We start from the raw sequence: 27,811 nt of genomic DNA, 5'->3' as shown, positions 1-27,811 counted from the left end.
GCGGCGCCACAATCACGTGTCCGGGTTCTAAATTATATAATAGTAATAATTGTCTGTGTTGTACTAAATATACATTTAAATCCTGCTTAATGAAACTTACCTCCAGTACTTACCTCAGAGTGTGGATGATGTATGATGGATGGATGGAGGGATGGATGGTGCACACACAATGAGGGCTTGGGGGTTCTATTCCCTGCAGGGTAACAGTGTTTGTTTTGTTTCTATATTTACTGTAACCTCATCTTTTCTTTTATGTCTGTCTCTCTGCCTGATTATCTGTCTGTCTGTCTGTCTGTCTGTCTATCTGTCCGTCTCTCTACCCGATTATCTGTCTGTCTGTCTGTTTGTCTCCCTGTCCGTCTCTCTGCCTGATTATCTGTCTGTCTGTCTGTCTGTCTGTCCGTCTGTCTGTCTGTCTGTCCGTCTCTCTGCCTGATTATCTGTCTGTCTGTCTGTCTGTCTGTCTGTCCGTCTCTCTACCTGTCTGGAACTTAAAAAGATCAACACACTGAAAATTACAATTCACACTGTTAGAATCAATACACACACACACACACACACACTGTATATGCCACTAACACACACACAAAACACACACACATACACACATACACACAAGTACTCACACATACACAAATACGCAAAAGTACACACACACACATACACACACAAATACTCACACATACACACAGTACACACAAGTACACACACACACACTTCCATCCCTCCCTCTCTGAAGGGGGCGGAGCACAGGGGGAGGGGGGCGGGGCTGTGGGGGGGGGGGGGTGGACGCACGCCTCGACATCCCGTGCGTGCGTGTGACGTCAGCAGCGCCGCTGTTACTACTGCGCTGCTTTGAGGTCCAAGCCGCGGCTTGCGTCACCTGCAGCGGCCGGAAGCACCGCGCGCCCCCACACAACGCACGGACACGCGCAGGCACCCGAGGCAGGAACAAGGGAAGCGCCGAGGAGGCTCCGCAGGATGAAGGTAGGATCCGCATCTTCCTCTTCCTCCTCACGGCGCCGAACCCTGCGCTCAGCAGCTGCAGAAGCGGCTGCGGGAGCGAATAGATGCCGGCGCGGTGCAGCAGGCTCGTAGCTGCGTGGAGCCTGTGATAGAGGGAGTAACATGGAGTGATGGGTAGTGACGTGTGATCACACGTAATGGTGTGCAGTAACGTGTAATCACATGTAGTAACAGTAACACATTAACACATGTAATCACATGTAGTGATGTGGAATTACATGTAATGATGTGTAGTAACGTGTGATCATATGTAGTAACATGTAAACACATGTTATAACGCATGATATCATGTCATCACATGTAATGTGTGTAGTAATGTGTAATCACATGTAGTAGCCGTAACATGCAAACACATTAAATCACATAACGTGATGTGTAGTAACGTGTAATCACATGTAATAAACATAGTAACACGTAATATCATGTAGTTACATGTTGTTGCATGTTACTACAAATTATTACATTTAATTACATGTAATAATATGTGGTTACCTGTAATAACGTGTAGAAATATATAATGACATGAAGTAAATCGTAGTAATGTGTAGTAACATCCAATAATGTGTAGTAACATACAGTAACGTGTAGTAACGTGTAGTAACATATTGTAACATGTAGAAACATATATTAATGTGTAGTAACATGTAATTACATCTGGTAATGTGTAGTAACATATAGTATAACATATAGTAACATCTAGTGATGTATAGTAACATATAGTACCACTTAGTAACATATAGCAGCGTCTAGTAACATTTAGTAACGTGTAGTAACATGTTGTTACATCTAGTAACATGTAGTAACATGGAGTCAAATAAGTAACATAGTAACACAAGTAACAAATCAACATAGTAACATGAAGTAATATGTATTAACATGTAGTAACATCTAGTGACATAAAGTACCATATAGTAACATGTAGTAACGTCTAGTAACATCCAGTAACATGCAGTAACATCAAGTAATATTTAGTAACATGTAGTGAAATGTAGTAACATCGAGTAACATGTAGTAACATATAGTAACGTGTAGTAATGTGTAGTAACGTATATAACATGCAGTTACATCTAGTAACATGTTGTAACATGTAGTAACATCTAGTAACTTGTCGTAACATGTAGACAATAATTATCATATAGAAACATATAGAACAAGTAACGTATATCAACATGTAATAACATGAGGTGACATGTCGTAGCAAGTAGTGACACCTAGTGACACCTTGTGACATGTAGTAACATCAAGTAATATGTAGTAACATGTAGTGAAATGTAGTAACATCGAGTAACATGTAGTAACATATAGTAACGTGTAGTAATGTGTAGTAACGTATATAACATGTAGTTACATCTAGTAACATGTTGTAACATGTAGTAACATCTAGTAACTTGTCGTAACATGTAGACAATAATTATCATATAGAAACATATAGAACAAGTAACGTATATCAACATGTAATAACATGAGGTGACATGTCGTAGCAAGTAGTGACACCTAGTGACACCTTGTGACATGTAGTAACATGTAGTTACATGTAGTAACATCAAGTAATATGTAATAACATGTAGTAACATCGAGTAACATGTAGCAACGTCAAGTAACATGTGATAACATAAAGTAACATGTAGTAACATCAAGAAAGTTGTAGTAACATCTAGTAACGTGTAGTAACAAACAGTAACATGTAGTTACATCTAGTAACGTCAAGTAAGGTGTGGTTACATATAGTAACATGTTGTAACATCTAGTAATGTGCAGTAACATATAGAAACATGTAGTAACATACAGTAACATGTAGTAACATGAAGTAACATGTAGTAACATCTTGTTACGTGTAGCAACATTTAGTAACATGAAATAACATCTGGTAAAATCTAATAGAATGTAGTTATGTGTAGTAACATGTAGTAACATCTAGTAACATGTAATAACATCTAATAACATATAGTAACATGTAGTAGCATCTAGTAACATCAAGTAACATGTAGTAACATGTGATCAAATAAGTAACATAGTAACATGAAGTAATATGTTACTTCATGTTATATGTATTATCATGTAGTAACATTTAGTGACATATAGTAACATGTAAGATGTAGTAACATCTAGTGACATCTAGTGACATGTAGTAACATGTAGTAACATCAGTAACATGTAATAACATATGTAGTAACATGGAGTGACATCGAGTAACTTGTAGTTATATCTACATTTAGTGATATGTAGTAACATTAAGTAATGTCTAGTAACATTTAGTAACATGTAGTAAGATGTAGTAACATCTAGTGACATATACTAACATGTAGTAAGTTGTAGTGACATATAGTAACATGTAGTAACATCTAGTAACGTGTAGTAACATCTAATAACATGTAGTAGCATCTAGGTACATATAGTAACATCTAGTAACATGTGGTAGCATCTAGTAACACGTAGTAACATCTAGTAACATCTAGTAACATGTAGTAAAATAAGTAACATATAGTAACACAAGTAACATATATCAACATGTAGAAACATGAAGTAATATGTAGTAATATGTTTAACATGTAGTGAGATAGTAACATATAGTAACATGTAGGATGTAGTAACATGTAGTGACATATAGTGACATCTCCTGCAATGTATTGACATGTAGTAACATGTAGTAACATGTAGTGACATCTAGTGAAATGTAGAACCATTGAGTAAAATGTAGTAACATCTAGTACCATCTAGTAACATGCAGTGACATCAAGTAACATGTTATAACATATGTAGTAACATGAAGTGACATCGAGTAACTTGTAGTTACATTAAGTAACAGGTAGTAACATGAAGTAACATATAGTAACATGTAGTAACATCTTTTAACATGTAGTGACATGTAGTAACATGTAGTAAGTTGTAGTAGTATGTAGTGACATATAGTAACATGTAGTGACATATAGTAACATGTAATAACATGTAGTGACATGTAGTAACATGTAGTAAGTTGTAGTAACATGTAGTGACATATAGTAACATGTAGTAACATGTAGCGACATGTAGTGACATATACTTACATGTAGTGACATGTAGTGACATCTAGTGACATGTAGTGACATGTAGTAACATGTCGTAACATCTAGTAACATTTTGTAACATGTAGTGACATGTAGTAACATCAAGTAACTTGTAGTAACACCTAGTAACATTTAGTATCATGTAGTAACATGTAGTAACATGTAGTAACATCAAGTAACTTGTAGTAACACCTAGTAACATTTAGTATCATGTAATAACATGTAGTAACATCAAGTAACTTGTAGTAACACCTAGTAACATTTAGTGTAATGTAGTAACATGTAATAACATCAAATAACTTGTAGTTACATTTAATATCATGTAGTAACATGTAGTAACATCAAGTAACTTGTCGTAACATCTAGTAACATTTAGGTATGTAGTAACGTCAGGTAACTTGTAGTAACATTTAGTAACATGTAGTAACCTCAACTAACATGTAATAACATACAGTTACATGTATTAGCATATAGTAACATGTACTAACGTGTAGCGTTACGTGTAACACGTGTAACGTGTAAACAGGAGGTAATGTATATGTACATATTCTAGATATATCCATTAAATCCTTGTGGTGATACGTAAACTGCTTATTATACTTGAAACTCTCCGTTGAAACTGAACCTGCACTTTGTTCCCTCTTATCAGAAAGAGAGGGAGGAATGTTCAGTTAAACACACACACACACACCCTGTGTGTGTGTGTGTGTGTGTGTGTGTGTGTGTGTGTGTGTGTGTGTGTGTGTGTGTGTGTTGCCATGGTGACGCTGTAATTCTTGTCTGCAGGTGAACAGCCATGTCTAAAGCTACAGCCAAGAAACTTCACTGGAGGTCAAAGGTGAGACACAGCCACAGTACCTTTTGTATCATACAAGTAAAATGTGATCAACTGTTTAGCCACAACCTTGTAACAACTGTGTTACAACAGTGTAACATTAGTGTAACAACAATGTAATGACGGTGTAACATCAGTTACAGCAGTGTTAGAACAGTTTAACAGTGTTACAACAGTGTATCAACAGTGTAACAACAGTGTAACAACAGTGTACTAGTGTTACAACAGTGTATCAACATTGTAACAACAGTGTACTAATGTTACAACAGTGTATCAACAGTGTATCAACATTGTAACAACAGTGTACTAGTGTTACAACAGTGTACTAGTGTTACAACAGTGTAACAAAAATGTTACAATAGTGTGATAGTTTTACAATACTGTAACAACAGTTACAACAGTATTACAGCTGTGTAACAACTACATTTAATTTGTCAAATGTATGTTCAAATGTGAGTTTGTTGATGGCTGTTGATCCTCTATTCACTAAAACCTTTCTGTCTCAGTGTTTACGTTCTACTCAGGAAGGTGAATTGACATTAAAAACTCCTCCAATCGTTTTATTATTGTTCCCTCTTCATCTGACGTCCTGTTGCTGAGCGTCAGCCACAGTCAGCAGCATGTGAGGCTATGAGCAACAGCTCAAAACAGTTTCTGGTCGGTTGCTTAGCAACACGTCTTTGAGCTGAATTATTTTCTATATTTCCAAATTTTCCATCTGAATTTGATCTCCTGATGCCTCGTTAGACCCACAGTTCAGAAGAAACTTCATCAAGTTTTTGTTTCTTCATTTGTTCCTGAAGATGTTTTTCCTGGTGAAGTCGTTTCACATTCAACCTTTCATCGCCTCCGTGACAGAAGATCCTGGAACATTGTGACTAAGATGGCCGACAGTTTGTCGACTGACCTTCTCTTCAGGTGCAGGAGAGTTTTGTTCCGCTGGGCGGAGCCTCCGGGGAGCTGGGCGTGGCCATCGGGGGTGGAGCCGACTATGGAGAGTTCCCATTCGTCACGGCGGCACCAGGGGGCGGAGCCACGGTGGGTGATGTCATTCTAGAGATCGGGGGGACGGCGGTGCTGGGCCTGACGCTCGGGGACGTCAGGGGCGTCCTGAACAGCTGCCCTCAGCCAATCAGGATCAGGACCGTGTCGCCGGGTAAAACAGGATAATCAATTGAATAGTTGTTACTGCCTGGTTCTGTCCGCCTGTTCTGACTGCCTGGTTCTGGTTCTGACCGCCTGTTGTCTTACAGGCTGCTCACTGTGTAAGGACCTGCGTCTCTTCCTCAGTAAATGTTTTACTCCAGGAAGCAGCGACAGCAAACTGCAGCAAGTGATCCGAGAAAACCTGTACCTGAGAGCAGTACCATGCAAGTACTACAGGACTACACAGGACTACACAGTACGCACAGTACACGGCTGTCATGTGATGATGTGATGATGTCACAGGTACGACCCGCCCCCCTCGGGATGGAGAGATCTCGGGCGTCGACTACAACTTTGTGTCCATCGAGGAGTTCTTCTCCCTGGAGGAGTCGGGGGCTCTGCTGGAGAGCGGCAAGTTCCAGGGTACGCAGCAGATACTACACCTGCACAGTCAGCACGTTTCCATGGAAACCCAAACAGATTGAATTCAGACAGAATGAAATGTCATAGTATGTTATAACATGTATCGTCACATAATATCCTCTATTCATTATCTGACAAGTTTTCATGAGCACAGATACTTGGACTTGGTTTGCAGGGGATTGTGGGATGTTGAGTTGAGTGAGGGCAGTTGCGTCACCTGGTGCTGGCCCTCGGCGGGGTCTGATCCAATCAGGGAACTCCTACGGGACGCCCTGTTGGGGGGGCGTGGTCTCAGTGTCCTCTTGTCCAATCAGGGAACTACTACGGGACGCCCCGCCCTGTGCACGTTGGCCCGGACACGCCCCCTGTGTCCTTCCAGGAGCACAGGAAGCTGCTGAGGAGGTTCAGGACGCGGAGCAAGTCGCTGAGCAACCTGGAGAAGGCTGTGGAGGAGGACAGCGAGGAGGACAGCACCCCCTCTGGTACCGCGCAGTACTACACATGTTACTACACACTGTACCACATACAGCACCCCCTCTGGTACCAAGCAGTACTGCACGCAGTACTACACACTGTACTACACAAAAGACCCCCTCTGGTCCCCCGCAGTACTGCATACAGTACTACACACAGCACCCCCTCTGGTACCACGCAGTCCTGAACACTGTACTACACACTGTACTACAGACAGCACCCCCTCTGATACCATGCAGTACTGCACACAGTGCCCCCCACATTAATAATTATTGAAAATATTACTATTATGATAACAGTCAAACCCTTCTCGTCTTCTCTCTCTCTCCACAGCTGGATCATCAGGGGCAAGCAAGGCCCTGCCCACAGCGCTGCCTCTCAGCCAATCATGGGAGGGCGTGGCAAGCGGGGGCGGCGGCGATGGGGGAGCCAGTGGGGGACGGGGAAATGTTCCGGAAAACTGGGAACCATACTACATCAAGTTAGTACTTCATTATTATTATTATTATTATCATTATTATTATTATTATTATTATTATTATTATTATTATTATTACTATAATTATTATTATCGTTCCTTCGTTGACGTCAACGTTCACGTTTGATCCAAATGGATCCACACACGGAGCAGGAATCAGTGGAAAAACAGATGAAATTTGACCAGAAGTAGCTGAACGTTGGCGCATCACCCACACGTCAAGGTTGTAGAACCTGCGGTCGGGTGGTGCAGCCAGATGAGATGATGATCCAGTTCATTATAAATGAGCAGGTTGTGGCTACGAAGGTCCATTCACATGGTGCTGGGTGGTGTAGACTCCATCACTCTGTAGTGGAGAACAAGAAGAAGAATATTCTTTATTTATCAACACGTGCACTCATGTGGTGTCAGGGTAAATGGCTTCTCTGCTTTTAACCCGTCCTGGCTCGGCCTTCCTCCGGGGGGCAGCGTACAGCGACGCCCAGGGACCAATGACAAGTGTCCATCGCTGGTCACACCACAATGTTCTGCATGTTTTGGGTGGGGGTCCTTACTGATGTTACAAGGAAGAAACCCCATGTTTTGGGTGGGGGTCTTTACTGATGTTACATGGAGGAAACCCCCTGTTTTGGGTGGGGGTCCTTACTGATGTTACAAGGAGGAAACCCCATGTTTTGGGTGGGGGTCCTTACTGATGTTACATGGAGGAAACCCCATGTTTTGGGTGGGGGTCCTTACTGATGTTACAAGGAAGAAACCCCATGTTTTGGGTGGGGGTCTTTACTGATGTTACATGGAGGAAACCCCCTGTTTTGGGTGGGGGTCCTTACTGATGTTACAAGGAGGAAACCCCATGTTTTGGGTGGGGGTCCTTACTGATGTTACAAGGAGGAAACCCCATGTTTTGGGTGGGGGTCCTTACTGATGCTACAAGGAAGAAACCCCATGTTTTGGGTGGGGGTCCTTACTGATGTTACAAGGAAGAAACCCCATGTTTTGGGTGGGGGTCCTTGCTGATGTTACATGGAGGAAACCCCCTGTTTTGGGTGGGGGTCCTTACTGATGCTACATGGAGGAAACCCCATGTTTTGGGTGGGGGTCCTTACTGATGTTACAAGGAAGAAACCCCATGTTTTGGGTGGGGGTCCTTACTGATGTTACAAGGAAGAAACCCCATGTTTTGGGTGGGGGTCCTTACTGATGTTACATGGAGGAAACCCCCTGTTTTGGGTGGGGGTCCTTACTGATGCTACATGGAGGAAACCCCATGTTTTGGGTGGGGGTCCTTACTGATGTTACATGGAGGAAACCCCATGTTTTGGGTGGGGGTCCTTACTGATGTTACATGGAGGAAAGGCTATGTTTTGGGTGGGGGTCCTTACTGATGTTACATGGAGGAAAGGCCATGTTTTGGGTGGGGGTCCTTACTGATGTTACAAGGAAGAAACCCCATGTTTTGGGTGGGGGTCCTTACTGATGTTACTAGGAAGAAACCCCATGTTTTGGGTGGGGGTCCTTGCTGATGTTACATGGAGGAAACCCCCTGTTTTGGGTGGGGGTCCTTACTGATGCTACATGGAGGAAACCCCATGTTTTGGGTGGGGGTCCTTACTGATGCTACATGGAGGAAACCCCATGTTTTGGGTGGGGGTCCTTACTGATGTTACATGGAGGAAACCCCATGTTTTGGGTGGGTGTCCTTACTGATGTTACATGGAGGAAAGGCCATGTTTTGGGTGGGGGTCCTTACTGATGTTACATGGAGGAAAGGCCATGTTTTGGGTGGGGGTCCTTACTGATGTTACATGGAGGAAACCCCCTGTTTTGGGTGGGGGTCCTTACTGATGTTACAAGGAAGAAACCCCATGTTTTGGGTGGGGGTCCTTACTGATGTTACAAGGAAGAAACCCCATGTTTTGGGTGGGGGTCCTTACTGATGTTACAAGGAAGAAACCCCATGTTTTGGGTGGGGGTCCTTACTGATGTTACATGGAGGAAACCCCCTGTTTTGGGTGGGGGTCCTTACTGATGCTACATGGAGGAAACCCCATGTTTTGGGTGGGGGTCCTTACTGATGTTACATGGAGGAAAGGCCATGTTTTGGGTGGGGGTCCTTACTGATGTTACATGGAGGAAAGGCCATGTTTTGGGTGGGGGTCCTTACTGATGTTACATGGAGGAAAGGCCATGTTTTGGGTGGGGGTCCTTACTGATGTTACAAGGAAGAAACCCCATGTTTTGGGTGGGGGTCCTTACTGATGTTATAAGGAAGAAACCCCATGTTTTGGGTGGGGGTCCTTGCTGATGTTACATGGAGGAAACCCCCTGTTTTGGGTGGGGGTCCTTACTGATGCTACATGGAGGAAACCCCATGTTTTGGGTGGGGGTCCTTACTGATGTTACATGGAGGAAAGGCCATGTTTTGGGTGGGGGTCCTTACTGATGTTACATGGAGGAAAGGCCATGTTTTGGGTGGGGGTCCTTACTGATGTTACATGGAGGAAAGGCCATGTTTTGGGTGGGGGTCCTTACTGATGTTACATGGAGGAAAGGCCATGTTTTGGGTGGGGGTCCAGCTAAACGTAGGTTAAAATGAAAAGCAAGAAGACGTTAAATAGTGACGAGTGCTTCCATAACAAGTCAAATTCCAAATGAATGTTCATGTCCAATAAATGTTTTTTGTATTTCATTACAGGAAATGAATCTATTTACCTGAGTTCTTCAATTGTAGATTGTTGCACAACAAATGTAATAAAGTACAGATCAGGGAAAATCCAAAAGTAATGCAAACCTAACACGACTAAACTGGACCCGTTCATTGCTGCCTGCAGCTATATTTATTATTATTATTAATTATTATTATTATTATTATTATTATTATTATTACTACTACTACTAATACATGTAGTCAGAACATTACACGTAATACTAAAGCTAACACGCTACATGCTGTTCAGTTCAGTGATGATGATGATGATGTTGTGTTTTTCAGTCATAACTCGAAGATGACAAGTTGGATGGAGCCTCGAACCCACAGCCAGGAGACCACCCCCTCCACAGAGAGTAAGACTGTCTATCTGTCTGTCTGTCTGTCTGTCACCTGTTGGTCCGTCTGTCTATCTGTCTGTCTGTCTGCCTCCCTCCTGGACTCCAGCTCTTTAGGTTAGGGTGTTTTACTCTAGTAGTACTACAGTAAAGTATGAGAGTATAGTACTACAGTAGTACTGTAGTAGAGTACTACAGTAGTAGATTACAGAATCTCTCTACAATCAGTGCACCAGTATTACTGTAAGGTAGTACATCAATACTACGAATAATGTTGTGTGTGTGTACTGTGTGTACTGGTAGTTCCAGAGTTCACCGTGCACCCAACCCAGCTGCAGGGTTTCTCCGTGCACACCCGTCTCTCCAAGGGGCCGCGAGGCTTCGGCTTCAACATTGTGGGAGGAAGTCGCCCGAGGGAGTTCCTGCAGGTGTACAGCGTGACACCGGGGGGGCCGCCCGCCCTCAGTACAGGTACTTATACTGTACTACAGTACTTCTGCTGGAGTACTGCATGTCCGCCATTCCCCTAGGGGAAGGTCCCCCTCGCTGTGTTCGGCTTCTGACCCGGTTCCCCTCGCTCCCCCAGCCGACATCCTGGTCTACATCAACGAGCGCTGTGTCCTGGGTCAGTCCCACAAGGAGGTGGTGGACCTGCTGAAGGCGGTGCCCATGGGGCAGGGCGTGGACGTGGTGCTGAGGAGGGGCTACCCCATGCTCTACAACCCCGACGGGTGCCCCAAACGCAGCCTGGACCCGGTGGGTGACCCCCCAACATCTGCAAGTACTAGTTATTCCGCTGTAACCGTGGTAACCACCATCACCTAGTTAGTCTGCTGTAACCGTGGCAACCACCATCACCTCGTTAGTCTGCTGTAACCATGGTAACCACCATGGCCTAGTTAGTCTGCTGTAACCGTGGTAACCACCCTCACCTAGTAAGTCTGCTGTAACCCTGGTAACCACCAACACCTAGTTAGTCTGCTGTAACCATGGTAACCACCCTCGCCTAGTAAGTCTGCTGTTGCCATGGTAACCACCATCACCTAGTTATTCTTCTGTAACCATGGTAACCACCATCGCCTTGTTATTCTGCTGTAACCACGGTACATTACATTACATTTACATTTAGTCATTTATCAGACGCTTTTATCCAAAGCGACTTACAAGGGAGAATAACATTCAGCTACATTGCGACAGAGATTAGTGTAACAACAACATTGGTGTAACAATAAATACTGCAAGGTGGTGCAAAGTAATTGTAGATTAGGACAGGAGGTACTCACTGAAGAGCTGGGTCTTCAGGTGCTTCTTAAAGACAGAGAGGGAGGTCCCCGCTCTGGTCATTTTTGGCAGCTCGTTCCACCAACGTGGAACTACAAATGAGAATAGCCTGGATTGCCGTGGCTGTATGGCCGGCAGAGCCAGGCCACGCTCATTTGACGAGCGCAGCATCCGGGGGGAATCGGGGGGGCATCCGGTAACCACCATCACCTCGTTATTCTGCTCCATGGCTATCTACTTTGCTCTGGAAGAACAGCACCATGTGTGAGGGACCAGACCTTCAACTTTCCAACTGATGTTTGTCCCATTGTGCAGCCACACCCACCCAGAGAGACACACCCACCCAGAGAGACACACCCACCCAGAGAGACACCACACCCCCCTGGCCTGGCACATCTCAGCGGTCCCTCCACCCAGCTCACCTACCGCACAACGATGGAAACCAATGGAAACGCCGGTAAGAAACCCCGTCTGGACGACCACCTGTCGTAACCACCCAGTCGACCGATTTGACCCCGATCAACCAGCGGCTGCGTCACCTTGAAGTCTTGAGGGCGTGGCGTCTGCAGCTGGACAGACAGAGGCCCCGGATTCAATGTGTTTTCAAGTTTTGTCAAGAGCATCCTTCCCGGACGTTCTGCTGACTGGTAGTACACCCCGTGTACCGCCTCGCTGTGACTTTGTCTTCGCTGAATTGAATATGGTTCAGAACCTTCACAACTCTTCTCCAAACCTCCAGCACGAGGTGCGACGTGCTAGTCAGTTAGCAGTGAGCGTTGATAAAGCATCATAAAGGATTTCCTGTCTGTGTTTCCAGGCCCGGCTCAGACTCCGCCCTCCTACGCTGCCCAGCCAATCACCAACGGTCTACCGAGCCCGCCCCCCTCCTCAGACACTGGCTTAGCCCCGCCCCCCTTTCACTGCGTGGCCCCACCCCCACCCCTCCCTCCGGGGAGAAATGCCGCCAGCCACATTGAGGGGGCGCTACCGCACAACGCAACCCGCAGGTACTGCAAGTACTATAAGCAGAATCAAAATCAGTTTAAGATTCAAGATTCAAGATATTTATTTGTCACATACATATACATACTTCCATACATATATGCAGTGAAATGTAATGCAACGCACCCGGTGATAGCACACAATATGTCCTAGGAAAAACAAAAAAATAAAATAAAAAGTAGAAAATTCCTTTCTAATAGACCGACTGACTGACTCCTAAAACGTAATACAGTAAGTGGAATACTTATAGAATAAGATAAAAATATATAGAATAGAATACAATAAAAATAAATTGAAATAAAATGGAATAGACAGAAGGAATATGCCTATGTATATACAGATATGTGCATTTAAAGTGGCATGTGAATTAAAGTGGCATATGAATGTGAATAGAGGGAGTAGTGTTTGGGATAGAGGGAGTAGTGTTTGGGTGTAGTAGTAGTAGTAGTAGTGTTTAAATCGGTATGTTTACATACTACAGACATTAAACATTAAAAAACATTAAAAAAAACCTTAACAGTCTGAAAAAATGGAGAATAAGAATAATATAAAATTGATTTGAAAAAGTAGGTAAAAAATCTAAAAATACATTGTCAAATATATGTAAACAGCCAGAAAATACGACAAAAAGTACTGCTAATAGTACACACTACTGTTAACTACTGTTTATTTCTACTGTCATGGTATTTTATCAGTTTTGTTGTATTTTAAGGGTTGTATTTCCTTCCTGCCAGGTCTTCCCTGATTGGCTACAGCAGCTGCTCTGGTCCCACCCCCTCTTCCTCTCTGCTCCGTCAGAGTTCGAAGTCCTCAGAGAGCGACCTCTCTAGCCCCGCCCCCTCCGCCCCCTCCCGCCCTGAACCGCCCCCGCCCCACTGTGGCTTCAACGGTTGCCCCGCCAACCATCGATCGTCCCCCCAGGGGGCGGGGCTCCCGCCGGGGGCGCAGCCCGCCGGAGCCGCCCCCGCCGGGGAGCTGGTCCCCGTGGCCCTGTGCCGGGCGGAGGGGGCGGGGCTCGGCTTCAGCGTGATGGCGGGGGGGGCGGGGGGGCAGCGGGCCGTGGTGCGCCGGGTTTGGGACCGACGGCAGTGCCCCGCCCTGCAGCCAGGGGACGCTGTAGTGAAGATCAATGGAGCCGACGTCCAGAGCCTCAGCTTCACACAGGTTGTTATGATTATTATTATTATTATTATTATTATTACTGTTATTGTTAATATTATTGTTATTATTATAATAACTATTATTACTGTTATTATTACTGTTATTATGACTTATTATTATTCATGTTATTATTATTATTATTACCAATATTATTGTTATTATAATTATTGTTTTTATTATTATAATTATTATTATTCATGTTATTATTTTTACTGTTGTTATTATTATGACTGTTGTTGTTATTATTATTATTATTACTGTTATTATGATTGTTGTCATTACTGTTATTATGACTTACTTTTATTACTGTTATTACTATTACTGTTATTATGACCTTATTTTTATTATGGTTATTATTACTTACTATTATTACTGTTATTATGATTAATGTTATCATTACTGTTATTATCACTTATTATTATTATTACTGTTATTATTACTTATTATTATTACTGTTATTATGATTAATGTTATTATTTTTACTGTTATTACTATTATTATTATTACTGTTATGTTTTGTATTGTTGTTGTTATTGTATTATATAATTGAATAAGAAATAACGATGCAGCCAGGATCCATGACGCTCCATCAGGCTACGTCGGGTCAATCCACACCATTCGTAGTCTCTATTGAGACAGAAAGGCGGTGCTGCCTCTCTGTCGGCCATCTGGGATCCTAACCTGCTGCTACATCCTAACCTGTCAAACTGTCAGACACGCCCTGTGGCACACTGACCACCTGCTGATCTTCACCACCTGCCGATCTCCACCTCCTGCCGATCTCCACCACCTGCCGACCTCCACCCCCTGCCGATCTCCACCACCTGCCGACCTCCACCACCCGCCAATCTCCACCACCTGCTGCCCTCCTTCTCCTGCTGATCTCCACCACCTGCTGATCTCCACCACCTGTTGACCTCCACCACCTGCTGACCTCCACCACCTGCTGACCTCCACCACCTGCTGACCTCCTCCTCCTGCTGATCTCCACCACCTTCTGATCTCCTCCACCTGCTAATCTCCTCCTCTTGAGCCTCCTTCACCTGCTGATCTCCCTTACCTCAACACCCTGCAGACAAATACTCATACTACTGTACTACTATTGTACTACTACTACTACTGTACTACTACTATACTAATAATATTGTACTACTGTACTACTATATGAATACTACTGTACTGGTACTGTAATACTACTGTTGTACTACTACTACTGTACTACTACTGTACTCCTTCTCATTTTACTGTACTAATACTAATTAACTACTGTACTTCTACTTTACATCTACTACTTTACTAATACTACAGTAGTACTTCTACTGTACTAATACTACTGTACTAATACTACAGTACTTACACTGTTGGGTTCCAGGTGCAGAGCATCCTACAGGAACACAGCAGACAGGGGGAGCTGGTTCTACTGGTCAGCAGAGGAGGTACAGTCTACTGACCCCAACTACTGACCTTACCCCAACTACTGACCCCAACTACTGACCTTACCCCAACTACTGACCTTACCCTAACTACTGACCCCAACTACTGAGCTTACCCCAACTACGGACCCCAACTATTGACCCCAACTACTGACCTTGCCCCAACAACTGACCCCAACTACTGGCCTGACCCTAACTACTGACCCCGCCCCAACTTCTGACCCCAACTACTGACCCTACCCTAACTACTGACCGCAACTATTGACCTGACCCTAACTACTGACTCCAACTACTGACCTTGCCCCAACAACTGACCCCAACTACTGACCCAACTACTGACCTTGCCCCAACTACTGACCCCAACTCCTGACCCCAACTACTGACCCTAGCTACTGACCTGACCCTTATCTAGCATCCACTGCCTTCATAACAGAATGTCAGATCCAATCAGCGATCAACCAGCTAATTACCCCCCCCCCCAGGTCCAGTGAGCTGCCCTGTCGTGAGCCCAAACCTCTACAAGCCCCTCCCCTCTCCCCTAAGCCCCGCCTCCCCTCTCAGCCCCACCTGTCCACCGGCCAACTCGCCTTCCTCGTCACGTGCCTCAACGGGCGCAGTGCCTCCACTCGGCCAGGCGGGGGCAACCCTCGGGAGCCCCATGGAGGCCCCGTCTCCAGCAGGACCAGGGACCCACCCAGGTAACAAGTATTCATCAATGCATTGATTGTCCTGTTCTAGTCAGTCGTCTCTGGTTCTGGTCCTAGTCTGTCTTCTCTGGTTCTGGTTCTAGGTTCAGCTCCTAATGGCCCGGCGGTCTCGGTCCTAGTCCAGAGTACCAGCTTCCTGGATTCGGTTCCTGTGACACTGACGCTGGAGCCTCGGGACTGCCAGGGTGTGGAGGAGAGCGTCCGAGGGGGCGGGGCAACCTCAGGAGCCACGGCCAATGAGGGAAAAGGAGGCGAAGCTAAGAACATGGAGGTGGAGCTTCAGAGGAGACCGGGGGAGGGGTTTGGGTTCGTTATCGCTTCCCAGGACGCCAGCAGCGGAGGTGAGTTCAACGGTATGACTGTGTTTGTTTACTAGGGGCTCCAGCCGCAGCAGCACAATCTGTCAGTTCATTCATGTTATTCCTGTTTGTATGAGACTGACCCTTCATCTGCAAAGAGACTGACCATTCATCTGCCTACTAACTTCTTAAAGATATTTAAGTGTAGGAGCTATGACAAAGTTTTAACAGGTTATTTACATTTGCATACTTTGTAAAGATATTAAAGATTCCTAAAGTGAGATCCTGTCTCAGGTACTTTTTTGGAGAGCATTAAACTCGCTGCATGGCCACGTATGTCTCCACGTGGCGAGGGCAGAAGACAGGGAGACTCAGAACTAGATGAAAATAAGAACTGGGCTTTATTGAAGGGAAGCAAGGGGGAGAAGATGGCAAGCACAGAATGAAGGGAAGGTCAGGCGGGCAGGGTAGGCAGGACAGGCAGGTAGATCCAGACTGGCAGGTCAGGCAGGACAGACAGGTCAGGCAGGACAGGCAGGTAGATCCAGACTGGCAGGACAGGCAGGGCAGGCAGGTCTGGCAGGTCTGGCGGGGAACCGGGGAGTGGGTAAGTCCTAGTTTTTAACTCAACGATCTGGCGAGGACTGAGTGACTGAGTGACAGGCCCTGTCCTTGTGAAGTGACCAAACAGGTGACAACAGTTGCACAATGGTATCAGCTGTGATGTGTAGTCTTGGGCCATTGGATGAATATATCGGCAATTGGCGATTAAGTCCATCTGTGTTTTTTTTTTTTGATGATTCGATTGATTGATTCAAGGCATGCGCAGAAGGAACTGGTGCTCCCCGTAGCCGCTTTGACCGCCCCCGGTGCTTTCCTCCGCCTGGAGAGATCCTCAAAAAGAAGAAATAAATCACAGTAAAAACCCTTTCCAGATGATTGTGAAATGGGTTCTCTCTCTCTCTTTCTCGACAAATAAACCTCTTGAATCTTGAATCTGTCGTTGGGTTCAGGTGTTGGGGACACATCTGTTACTGGGGGTTGAGGGAGGAAAAAAAAAAAAGGTTTGAACCAAACCTCAGCGCAGCGGCCAGTGAGACCCGGTGGTAAGATCTGATCCGATCCCCACATGGAGAATGTGGGAATCGGATCTTAAGGATCTGATTATTATCAGACTGACGGGTGCCGGGGGTAACATGTTGACATATCAGCCAAGTGCAGTGGCAGGAATGTAGTACCAGAGTGACAGACAGAGGGAGCTAGGGAGAATAACTCCAACAAAACAGGGCAAATCCATCCACACTCAGCAGGCTAGCGTAAGCAAGTTATCGTTAGTAGGTTAGCGTTAGCTCTTTTCAGAAGGATGTGATTCTAGTTGGATTTTAACCCTTCTGACTTCAGATTCAATCCCCTCTTCCCAGCCTCTTCCAGGACCTCCCACCGGTTTGTGACGGTGCGGCGGGGCAGCCCTGCTGGGCGTAGTGCCCTCATCCACCCTGGCGATTCTCTGGTGGAGGTGGAGGGGCGCTGCGTCTCCTCCCTCCCGCACAGGGAGGTGTCCCAGCTGTTGCGGAGGGCGGGGAGCTCCCTCAGGCTGACGGTGCTTCCCCGGACTGACGGTGTGGAGCAGCACGCTACATAGCATAGCATCTTCAGCTTGATACAAATACCATACTGAACTAACAACTCGCCTCCACCTTCCTATCCACCTCCTCCTCTAGTTTCCTCAGAATCGGACGCTGACAGCAGGACGAGAAGAGCATCAAGACACAAAGTAAAGGTAAAAAACACACACATCGCCTTCTCTCACCTCACTTCACCCAAGAGAAAAAAGGAGGAGGTGGTGGAGGTGGAGAGAAGGGGGTGCCTGATGGTATGTTGATGGCTCCGCCCCCTGGTTTCCTCTTTGCTCTCATTGGACATCGCTGATGGTAATGTTCAGACCGAACGAGCGGCGATCAGGTGGTTAGTGAGCGGGTGGGGGAGTGGGTGGGGTATCCTCGTTGGGTTAGTTAAAAGAAAAGGAGGAAAGAAGGTTTTAAACTCGGTGGATGTTTGTCGCCCCCCCAGGAGGACAGCCTCTTCAGCGTGGACCTGGACCGGGGACCCACAGGGTTCGGCTTCTCGCTGCGGGGGGGCTCAGAGTACCACATGGGGCTGTACGTCCTGGCCCTGATGGAGGGGGGCCCCGCCCAGCGTAGCGGAGCCATGCGGGTGTCGGACCAGCTGGTCCAGATCAACGGGGAACCCACGGGGGGCATGACCCACAGCCAGGCCGTGGACCACATCAGGAGGGGAGGGCCCCGAATCCACCTGGTCCTCAAGACTGGCAACGGATATGTCCCGGACTATGGTACGCTAATTGCATGCTAACTGCAAACGACTATGTACCACTACGTATCACTACGTACCACTATGTACCACTTTTTACTACTACTTACCACTACTAACTTCTTACCACTGTTTACCACTACTTACTACTACTACTAACCAATAAGTACCACTACGTACCACTACTACTACTACTTATGTAGTAGTAAGTAGTCTTATAATTCCCTTTTATGGGTCTGGAGCTTCAAACAGCAAGCTCCGTGTTGCGCTTCCTGCTTCTTCCTGTCTGCTTCTTTAAAAGTTTATTTCTAATAATGATAATTATAATAATACAACAAATATAATAATAAGTAATTACAATAATAATAAATATATCTGCAGGCAGCAATACACAGGGTCCAATTTAGTCGTGTTGGGTGTGTTTTACAGTTTCCCAGGTTCTCTGAAACGCAGCACAATTTTCCGAGTTTACTCGAACGTAGCATGGTCTGTTGTCTCCTGGTTGCTCATCTCCCAGAGCAACCACTATGTGGACTACACAGCACAACCCTCCTGTCTTTAAAACAACCGTCCATGTTCGCCTGTAAAGCAGAACTTGTCATTGTTAGAACTCATGGTGTTGTCAGTGGAAGTAGAGCTGCTCTCTCACTGAGCGGTGGCAGCTTGGTGCCGTGTCGGGCAACTCATTTATGTGTTGAATATTTTACTTGAATTACATTTTCATGGAGTTACGTTTCCATGAAATACCAAAAACGTTGTGGTATTTCTGTGAGTAATTGCCATTGCACTGCTTCTATTTTTACAATTCCTCACTGGATCTTGAACTCATCACTGAGTCGCACATTTCAGTGCGACATGTCAGATTATTTTTTCATTCATCCTGCAAAGTAATGTGGAGCAAATTTACAATATCAATCTAACAGATCTACGGACATCTACCAGGTAAGAAGTTATATAAATATACACATAAATCCATAGTTTGGTAACTTCAAAACACTACAGAGTGACTGAGTCCACACCGCACACTGGACACGGTGCAACTGGACATTCTCAACCACAATCTCTACATTTATAGTAAATAATATCATGTCATGAAGCGTATTACTGTAAATATCACTAATAGTAAATAGTATGATGACATCATAAAGCGTCTTACTGTAAATCTCATCAATAAATTAAGATCAGCCTCCTCCCTCCCCCTGACCAAGGGTCCTGTGGGCTGGAGCCCTAATAATCACAATAACAATAATTATAACAATAATAATCATCATTTAAACAATTCAACTTTTAGTCTCTTATATTCTGATGATTTCACTCTTTGACTTGATTTACTGCCTCCTTCTCTACCTGTCTTTCTTCCTGTATGTCTCTTTCCCTGTCTCTCTCTCTCTTTTCCTGTCTGTCTCGCTCCTTGTCGCTCTCTTTCCCCCTGCCTGTCTGTCTGCCCCTAGTGGAGCTGTCCAGTCTGTCTCTCTGTATGACTAACTCCCGCCAGGGTGAACCCTGTTTCTACGTCATTGGACGAACTGAAAACACACGGTTGGTTCCTTTCTTCTCTTCCTCCACTGCTCCCTTTCCCTTTGTTTCATCCTCATCTCTCCATCCCAGTGTGGACACACCAGTCACACGTTAGTATCATGTCACACGCCTGTCATGTGTCAGTAGCATGTTAGTAACATGTCACACTCCAGTCAGGCGTTAGTAACATGTCACACACCAGTCAGGTGTTAGTAACATGTCACACAACAGTCAGGTGTTAGTAACATGTCACACAACAGTCAGGCGTCAGTAACATGTCACACAACAGTCAGGCGTCAGTAACATGTCACACAACAGTCAGGTGTTAGTAACATGTCACACAACAGTCAGGTGTTAGTAACATGTCACACAACAGTCAGGCGTCGGTAACATGTCACACAACAGTCAGGCGTCGGTAACATGTCACACAACAGTCAGGCGTCGGTAACATGTCACACAACAGTCAGGCGTTAGTAACATGTCACACAACAGTCAGGCGTTAGTAACATGTCTCACAACAGTCAGGTGTTAGTAACATGTCACACAACAGTCAGGTGTTAGTAACATGTCACACAACAGTCAGGCGTTAGTAACATGTCACACACCAGTCAGGTGTTAGTAACATGTCACACAACAGTCAGGCGTTAGTAACATGTCACACAACAGTCAGGCGTTAGTAACATGTCACACACCGACACCTGACTGGTGTGTGACATGTTACTAACGCCTGACTGTTGTGTGACATGTTACTAACGCCTGACTGTTGTGTGACATGTTACTAACGCCTGACTGTTGTGTGACATGTTACTAACACCTGACTGGTGTGTGACATGTTACTAACACCTGACTGTTGTGTGACATGTTACTAACACCTGACTGTTGTGTGACATGTTACTAACGCCTGACTGTTGTGTGACATGTTACCGACACCTGACTGTTGTGTGACATGTTACTAACGCCTGACTGGTGTGTGACATGTTACATGTCACACACCTGTCAGGCGTTAGTAACATGTCACACACCAGTCAGGCGTTAGTAATATGTCACACAACAGTCAGGCGTTAGTAACATGTCACACACCAGTCAGGCGTTAGTAATATGTCACACAACAGTCAGGCGTTAGTAACATGTCACACACCAGTCAGGCGTTAGTAACATGTCACACACCAGTCAGGTGTCGGTAACATGTCACACACCTGTCAGGCGTTAGTAACATGTCACACAACAGTCAGGTGTCGGTAACATGTCACACACCAGTCAGGCGTTAGTAACATGTCACACAACAGTCAGGTGTCGGTAACATGTCACACAACAGTCAGGCGTTAGTAACATGTCACACAACAGTCAGGTGTTAGTAACATGTCACACAACAGTCAGGTGTTAGTAACATGTCACACACCAGTCAGGTGTTAGTAACATGTCACACAACAGTCAGGCGTTAGTAACATGTCACACAACAGTCAGGCGTTAGTAACATGTCACACAACAGTCAGGTGTCGGTAACATGTCACACAACAGTCAGGTGTTAGTAACATGTCACACACCAGTCAGGCGTTAGTAATATGTCACACAACAGTCAGGTGTCGGTAACATGTCACACACCAGTCAGGCGTTAGTAATATGTCACACAACAGTCAGGCGTTAGTAACATGTCACACACCAGTCAGGCGTTAGTAATATGTCACACAACAGTCAGGTGTCGGTAACATGTCACACACCAGTCAGGCGTTAGTAATATGTCACACAACAGTCAGGCGTTAGTAACATGTCACACACCAGTCAGGCGTTAGTAATATGTCACACAACAGTCAGGCGTTAGTAACATGTCACACACCAGTCAGGCGTTAGTAAGATGTCACACAACAGTCAGGCGTTAGTAAGATGTCACACAACAGTCAGGCGTTAGTAACATGTCACACACCAGTCAGGCGTTAGTAACATGTCACACACCAGTCAGGTGTCGGTAACATGTCACACAACAGTCAGGTGTTAGTACCATGTGGAGCAGTCGTTGTTTTTATCAGTCAGTGTTAATGACAATAAGAGGATCAAACGCGCAGGGGAACATCTCAATGAGGAATTATAAATAAAACAAATTAAAAAACTGTGTGGGCGGGGCACAGAGGGGCGGGGCACAGAGGGGCGGGGCAGGACCCGTAGACTCCTTCAGATTACTTCCTACACACGAGGCATGGAGAGGAGGTGACCGGGGAGAGAGTGACGGAGAAAGTGTCCCCCTGACGCAGGCTTTCCTTCCATACCGTTCATACGCACTTGTTTCCTTCCGCAAGGAGACGTCAAATACAGTGAAAGTATCTTTTTATTTAAACACTGTTCTGGTGCCCATCACTGCCACACCCATCACAGTTTGGATCCCTCAGGATGTCAGATGCTGAGGAGCCTCCTGGAGGAGGAGCCTCACGTTGGCATGTTGGCTTCTATGGCTTCCTGCAGAGGGCGCTGTTTGACACGTATTCTTCTCTCTCTGTCTCTCTCTCTCTCTCTGTCTCTCTCTCTCTCTGTCTCTCTGTCTCTCTCTCTGTCTCTCTGTCTCTCTGTCTCTCTCTCTGTCTCTCTCTCTGTCTCTCTGTCTCTCTCTCGCAGACCTTGAGGATGGACTCCTCCCCTTCTCCCCCCCACACACAGAGGAGGATAAATATTCAGTAACCATGACAACCGTTTCCCCGAGGAGACGGAGGGGAGGAGGAGGAGGAGGAGGAGGAGGAGGAGGAGGAGCTCCAGACCTGGACCTGGACCAGATAGAGAGGGATACAGACACGAGGAGGAAAGCCAGACAGACAGAGAGAGAGACAGACAGGAGGAGGACAGACAGACAGAGCGAGCAACGCCCTGCACAGCATTCTGGGAGCTCGGTGTTGGCCTCCAATCAGAACGCAGCAATCTCCTCCTCCATCTCGCCGCTCAGCCATTCAGCAGCCAGCATCGCAGCAGGAGGGGCGGAGTCAGAGCGGAGGGAACGTTCTGATCGGAGGAGAGCTCAACCGTCATGGCCGCCAGCACCGGGACCCTGGCTCAAGCCCTGCACACACAGACCGACGCAGACTCTGATTGGGGGTCGGCTCCGGAGGCAGGGCTTAATTCGAGGGCTGTCCCTGTGATTGGATAATGAGATTAAAATATGCAACTAGCGTGAGGTGGCGTGGGAGCACCAGCGCCACCTGCTGGTGGAGCACAAGTAGCTTTTTCAACTTTCTAACAGGATCCTTTTGCCATAACCAGTCACAGCTTCTCACCTTGTTCCTCCATAGAAACACCGTGTTGCTTAGCAACAGCCCTGTTGTGCCAGGGTGGAGCCAACATGGTGGACAGCGCAAAGGTTCCGTCTGTTCCCAAGTGCCTCTTCACCCAAACCGTGTGCCTGGCTCATGGGCACGCTGGCAGGTTGCTGGTTCACGTCAGGACTCAGTGGGTCCTGGTTCCAGGGGAAGATGGAGGATCTGGACCTGACAACTGTTGAGGACCATCTCCAACAAGTTAGAAGACCATGAGTGAATCCTGGACCTAGAGCGATGAAGATCCAGCCTGAACACTGGACCAGACACGACTAGACTGGACTGGACACAACCGGACAGGACCAGACCGGACAGGACCAGACCGGACTGGACCAGGCCGGACCTGACCGGAACGACCGGGACCAGATAAGGACCAGACTGGACCAGACAGGACCAGATGGGGACCCGATTTGGACCAGATAAGGACCAGACTGGACAAGATTGGGACCAGACAGGACCAGACTGGGACCAGACTGGACTGGACACAACCAGACAGGACCGGACAGGACCAGACACCAATAGACCAGACCGGACTAGACACGACCAGACAGGACTAGACCAGACCAGACCAGACAGGACCAGGCCTGACAGGACCGGACTAGACCGGACCTGACACGACCGACCAGGCCAGACATGACCAGGACCTGACTGGACCAGACAGATCCAGATTGGGATCAGACAGGACCAGATAAGGACCAGACAAGACTGTACACAACCAGACATGACCAGACAGGACCGGAGCAGACCGGACCAGACACGACCAGACCAGACCAGACCGGACCTGACATGACCAGACCGGACCTGACCGGACCAGACCGGACACGACCAGGACCAGATTGGGACCAGACAGGACCAGACAAGGACCAGACAGGACCAGATTGGGACCAGACCGGGCCAGATTAGGACAAAGTGGAGTTTACAACGACATACAGAACAATAACGATGATGACTGGAACCAGAAGGGTTGTCCAGAGCAATGTCAGAACCTTCCAGACCGAGTGGAACGTTCTGCTTGTGATGGTCCGTTCCAATCAGAACCTTTTCAGATCCCAAAGAACCTTGTGTGGACGTGAAGCTCTGCCCACTAAAAAGTGCTTTGCAGTTTCCTGGTGTTACGCGGAGAAACCAAACTACATCCCACAGGAACCGAGCGGAACCATCTGAGGAAGTGACATCATCTCACGAGGAGGAGCCAGGTTCCAACTGAATTCTGGGAAACCGTCAGAGGGTTTGGTCTGCTCTGTGAGAGATTCATCATAAAACTGGTTTCTATGGGGCCCGGTTGCCCCGAGCAACTAGTTGTGGCCCATCGACAGTTGACAGCCTGTGTGGTTACCGCTCTGCATTTAGAAACTAAATATGGACTATGATTATTTAGGATCATTCCGACTTAATGAGAACAAAATTTAAATACCATGTTGTCATCTTGGCAACCGGCAGCTGATGCATGGTTGGCATGGTTACCACCTCAAACAGTTAGAGTTGGTCAGGTGTGCGGCACAGTCCGGTTCCCTGTGATGAACCTCACATTTCGTGGTGATTTATATTCATATTGTGTCAAATTCCCTCAGATTATAATTGATTAATATTTAGAATTAGAATAAATTCTCCCACATCGCTGAGCCTTTTTAAAGCCATTAGGGGGAATGAACCTTTAATTCACTGAAATGTCAGTGTACAGGAAGTGGATTACACTGTACAGGAAGTATGTCTAGCTGAGACCCCGCCTCTAAGTGCTCCCTCCCATCTGCGTTAAGGGCATTTTGATATTCTTCTTCTTCTTCTATGCATTTTCTACACTGTAGCTGTGCGTTGGTGGAACTTCACTTCCTTTTCAGACGGGAAGTTGGTTCTTCATGAAAAGTTCATCATTTGCAAAAAGTGTTTCATGTTCAATAACAAGTTAATTGGTTTTAAATCTCCAAAAGTCAAACAGAGCATCAAGAGACTCCTAGTTCCTAGACTGTCTCCTAGCTTGTCTCCTAGCTCCTAGACTGTTTCCTAGCTCCTAGACTGTTTCCTAGCTTCTAGACTGTCTCCTACTCTAGGAGATGGCGAAATGTTCCTTTAAGATAAAATCTGTTTTATAGGATTGAAGGGAGATCAAAGGTCACACGCCTCTGAGTCACAGCAGGGTCAGAATAAATCAGAACGCTGGATTCATTGGCCCTAGTGTAGAACGCTGAGTGAATTACTATGATTAATTAATGATATTAAAGCATGAATGAATAAGAAGATAAAACAAGCCCTGAAGCTGCTTCTCAGACAAACTATTATGCATCTTGTAAATATCTACGTCCTCACAGCAATAAAACACAGATTCATGTTGTGTCAACAGTCAGTTACAACCCTGCATCACAATGATAATGATTATTATTATTATTATTAAGATAATAATATATTTTATTATTATCATAATAATATATTATAATATATTTTATTATCATAATAATAGTCTATAGTAAAACCTTTCCCTTTCTGATAAAATCTGTATTTAAAAAGTTTTATAAATCATTTTATTTCAGTAAAAACAGTTTTGCACGAAGTTTTCACAAAAGTAAAAAAAAAAAAAAAAAACAAAAAAAAAAAACAGTCAGCAAGCTAAACAGACAGACAACCCGACAGACAGACAGCTAATTGGTCACCAGTCAGTCAGAAATGATTCGGCGCTGGAAAATGATTCCGTTTAGACCCGTGGAACAAAGAGTGAGACCGGTGCTCTGGTAGAGAAGAACCCGACTGGACCAGGCCAAACCAGATCAGATCACCCCTTCCCTAAACTTCCCTGGACTACTCCGGACGACCCTAAACTGCCCCGGACAACCCTGGACCACCGCGGTCTATCCCGGACTGACCCAGATCACTCCGGACTACCCCCGACAACTCCGATCACCCTGGACGACCCTAAAACACCAGACCAGACCAGCAAACGTGCACACTCCCTCTGTGACCTTTCATTCACACGTATCAATGACAGCAACGATTCCACAGCAAGACTCCCCTGGACCATCCCGGACAACTCTGGACTACTCCAGACTACCCTAAACCACCCTGGACCACCCTAAACTACCCTGGACCACCCTGGACTACGCCGACCACACTGGACTACCCTAAACCACCAGACCAGCCCAGACCAGCAGACGCACACACTCGTTCTGTGACCTTCTACTCTGAACCACCCCAAACCACACCAGACTACCCTGGACCGCCCCAGACCACCCCGACTACAACAGACTAACTGGGTTTACCGTGGACCACCCCAGACCACCCTGGACCACTCCAGACAACCCTAGACCACCCCGAACTGCCAGGAATCACCCTGGACCACCCTGGACCACCCCAGACAACCATAGACCACCCCAGACTACCCTGGACCACTCCTGTACAACCCTGGACCACCCTGGACTACCTCAGACCACCCTGGACCACCCGTGGATAACCGTGGACCACCTAAGACTACCCTAAACCACCCTGGACTACCCCAGACTACCCTAAACCACCCTGGACTATCCCGGACCACCCTGGACTACTCTGGACTACCCTCGACTACCCCGGACCACCCCAGACTACCCTTGACCACCCCACACCACCCTGGACTGCCCAACTCAGCCCGATCTGAAATAGTTGCCAAATTGGCCTTGGAAAGGAGGTAATGTGCTTTAAATGTAGCAAAGACCGACAGACAAGAGTTTTTCTGTCCATGTACATTGTACAGATTTCTAAACTGGATGCGATGCAGTGTTTGGATCAGACCTTTGACAGATAAACTTATTATATGAGATGCTGAATGATCAATAAAGTGATTATTATATATGAATAAAATTATTGTGAAAACCTGGTTCATTTGTCTTCATTACTTTAGTTACTATGAGTGGATCGTTTTCCTCGTATAATTCAAGGGGGCGGGGCTATCATTGCACTATCATTATTAAATGATCAAAATAATCAGATGTATATTACTTGGAAATCTGAGTTTGTCTCTCCACCCGGGTACCATGCTGTCATTTCGGTTCCTTCCACTGGGTGGAGCCTCTGCTTTAAGTTCAACACAACGCACATGAACAATCAGGAACACAAACTGAAACTTGAAATTCCAAACGTGGCCCCACGAGGGCAAACAGTGTCCAACGGTTAAACACTTCATTTACATTTAGTTTGGGCAAATTTAAGATGTGGATCCAGGGGTCTCCAGGGCCCCTGGCCCATAGTCAGGTAGCAGTGGATGAAGATGTATACCTGGTCCATCACTCTGGTGGGCTCCTCCTCCTCTGCCGATCACGCCTCTCGTCACAGAAGCCACGCCTCCCTAGTGTCC

General features: G+C 46.0%; 1 protein-coding gene across 1 annotated transcript; it reads left to right on the top strand.

Moving 5' to 3' along the window:
- Positions 1 to 904: 904 nt before the first annotated feature.
- LOC307240665 (membrane-associated guanylate kinase, WW and PDZ domain-containing protein 2-like) lies at positions 905 to 26,961 on the top strand (the record flags this gene model as incomplete). Its single annotated transcript, XM_080014505.1, has 19 exons — positions 905 to 987; positions 4,857 to 4,908; positions 5,824 to 6,061; positions 6,159 to 6,279; positions 6,359 to 6,474; positions 6,789 to 6,956; positions 7,282 to 7,429; positions 10,419 to 10,489; positions 10,775 to 10,942; positions 11,058 to 11,227; positions 13,676 to 13,918; positions 15,288 to 15,351; positions 15,837 to 16,046; positions 16,139 to 16,396; positions 17,776 to 17,973; positions 18,076 to 18,134; positions 18,425 to 18,707; positions 20,137 to 20,224; positions 26,691 to 26,961. The coding sequence occupies exons 2-19, from the start codon at positions 4,867 to 4,869 to the stop codon at positions 26,959 to 26,961; spliced, it is 2,916 nt and encodes a 971-aa protein (XP_079870631.1). The 5' UTR covers positions 905 to 987; positions 4,857 to 4,866.
- Positions 26,962 to 27,811: the final 850 nt, after the last annotated feature.

This window comes from Zeus faber, assembly GCF_960531495.2.
Source record: "Zeus faber genome assembly, chromosome: 15".
NCBI lineage: Eukaryota > Metazoa > Chordata > Actinopteri > Zeiformes > Zeidae > Zeus > Zeus faber.
The sequence above is the reverse complement of the archived record's forward strand: the minus strand, read 5'-3'. Positions and strand labels throughout refer to the sequence as shown.